Source organism: Zingiber officinale, chromosome 5B (genome assembly GCF_018446385.1).
Source record: "Zingiber officinale cultivar Zhangliang chromosome 5B, Zo_v1.1, whole genome shotgun sequence".
Classification (NCBI taxonomy): Eukaryota; Viridiplantae; Streptophyta; class Magnoliopsida; order Zingiberales; family Zingiberaceae; genus Zingiber; species Zingiber officinale.
In genome coordinates this window covers 107168582-107170738 of record NC_055995.1, presented here as the reverse complement: position 1 = coordinate 107170738, position 2157 = coordinate 107168582, and the positions used below count along the sequence as shown (strand labels likewise).

General features: G+C 37.6%; 1 protein-coding gene across 1 annotated transcript; it reads left to right on the top strand.

The window, feature by feature from the left end:
* The first annotated feature begins 790 nt into the window (after positions 1-790).
* LOC121986898 lies at positions 791-1258 on the top strand. Its single transcript, XM_042540825.1, has one exon. It carries the CDS (start codon positions 791-793, stop codon positions 1256-1258), a length of 468 nt encoding a protein of 155 aa, XP_042396759.1.
* Positions 1259-2157: the final 899 nt, after the last annotated feature.

Here is a 2157-nt window from a genome sequence, read left to right as displayed (position 1 = left end):
TGGGTGAGAAAAAACCAACTACTATTCTTACTGATCAAGATGCAACAATGGCAAAGGCATCAGCTTCTAGATGGCCTGAAACACATCATCATTTGTGCATTTGGCACATTTATCAAAATGTCGCCATACATTTAAGTGGAGTTTTTTCTCAGTTTAGAGACTTTGCTAAAGATTTTGCCTCATGTGTATATACTTTTGATGAAGAGGAAGATTTTATTTCAGCATGGAACATGATGTTGGCCAAGTATGCACTTGAAGACAATGATTGGTTAAGGCGCATGTACAACATAAAGGAAAAAATGGGCTTTAATATATGGACGGCAAATGTTTTGTGCAGATATGACTATAACCCAAAGAAGTGAGAGCATGAATAGTATTGTGAAAAAATATGTCACTTATAAACACAAAGTTTTTAGACTTCTTCAATCACTTCCAAAGACTCCTTCATGATCGTCGATATGAGGAATTAAAAGTTGATTTCGGATCAAGTACAACTATTCCATATTTAATATTTCCAATTGAGATTTTAAAGCATGCTAGTAAAATTTATACTCCTAAGGTATACAAGTGTTTTTAACAAGAGTGGTGCTTATCTCATGATTCTAGTCTTGAAATTTGTGAGGATGTTGATACATTTATAAAATATAAAGTTACTCCTCATAAAACGAGAAACCATCATATAGTTACACTTGATAAGAAGTTTGAAAAAATTGAGTGTAGTTGCAAAAAATATGAATTTGCTGAAATTTTATGTTCTCATATTCTGAAAATATTTACGTGGAATAATAACATGAAGATCCCAAGTCAGTATGTACTGAAAAGGTGGACAAGAAAAGCAAAAATTGGATATTTTGGAGTTAATGATTCAATGGCCTGCAATGCTAGTTTGGATCCAAAAGTACTTCAAAACATACGATCTAAAGATTTGTGTGGGTTGAATGTTCAGTTGGTTACCAAGGCAACAGAAAGAGATGACACTTACAAGGTTGTTAAAGATGTTAGGTTAAGCTTGTGTAAGATGGTGGATGATAAGTTACAAGTTAATGAATCTAATATCCAACAATCAAAAGTGAGCCAAAAATCTTGGGAATTTGATTATGGTGAAGGGAACTCTACTGGAGTGAAAGGAATTAAAGCCAAGAAGAAAACAGTTTCAGGTAAAAGGTTGAAAGGTGGGTTAGAGAAGATTTCAAGGAAAAGAAAAGCATCGAGTAAAACAAATCAAGCTTCAACTATTGTAATAGTTTATACTCCATAACTTCCAAATTTTTATTTATTTGGTATTATTTATTGTTAAATTTGAACAACTTAAATCAGTCTTTTTTTTCTTGTATACACAGGGTGTAGATTAAATTATTTCCAGCATGACCATCGTACAATGTGACCGGATCAATCATCAAGTTAGTATTTGTTTGACTTATGTTAATCTAAGAAAAATTATGTTATAACTTGTTGGTGCAATCGACCTATGCTTGATCGGTACGATCATGGTTTTGATGTGTGTGTCAAAAAGTTTAAGTTAGGCTTTCATATGTGCTTGATATGTGTGTTTGAGTCTTGCAGGACTTGGTGAAACACACATGAGAAGCTTGGTGCAGCTAAGCTTGGGAAGCTTATCCTAGGGCTCGGATTCTTGAGTGGTGAAGGATGGTGTGGAAGACATCCAAGGGACCGCCGGACTAGGAGCAACGGAGTGGAGTCGAGGGAAGCGGACTTCAAGGCAACGTGAAGGATGGCACGGAGAGGAGCCATGGGATCGGGTTCATCTGAGGGACGAAGGCCGAGGAAGAGGACTTCAAGGGTGACTCCGGAGAGGATGAGTGTGAGTGTGTAATAAGGTGCAGTCCTGTCGGTTGCAACTTTTAGCAGTCAACTGCACCAGTCGACTGCATGTTTTAGCAATCGACTGCACCAGTCGACTGCTAGTTTTAGCAGTCGACTGGCTGAGAACAGAAATATTCTGTTCACTCAGCAAATATCTACCAGTCGACTACTAGTTTTAGCAGTCGACTGGTAAATGACCGTTGGCAGACCATTGGTGCTGCAAAGTAGTCGTTGGCTACCTCCAACGGTGGCACCAGTCGACTGATAGTTTTGCCAGTCGAATAGTGCCGAGATGAGTTGATATGATGATCAACTCTCTCTTCTTATTTAAGG

Bases quoted from the DNA above. Each gene is read 5' to 3' on its own strand.
- LOC121986898 (XM_042540825.1), top strand. From the start codon at position 791: ATGAAGATCCCAAGTCAGTATGTACTGAAAAGGTGGACAAGAAAAGCA.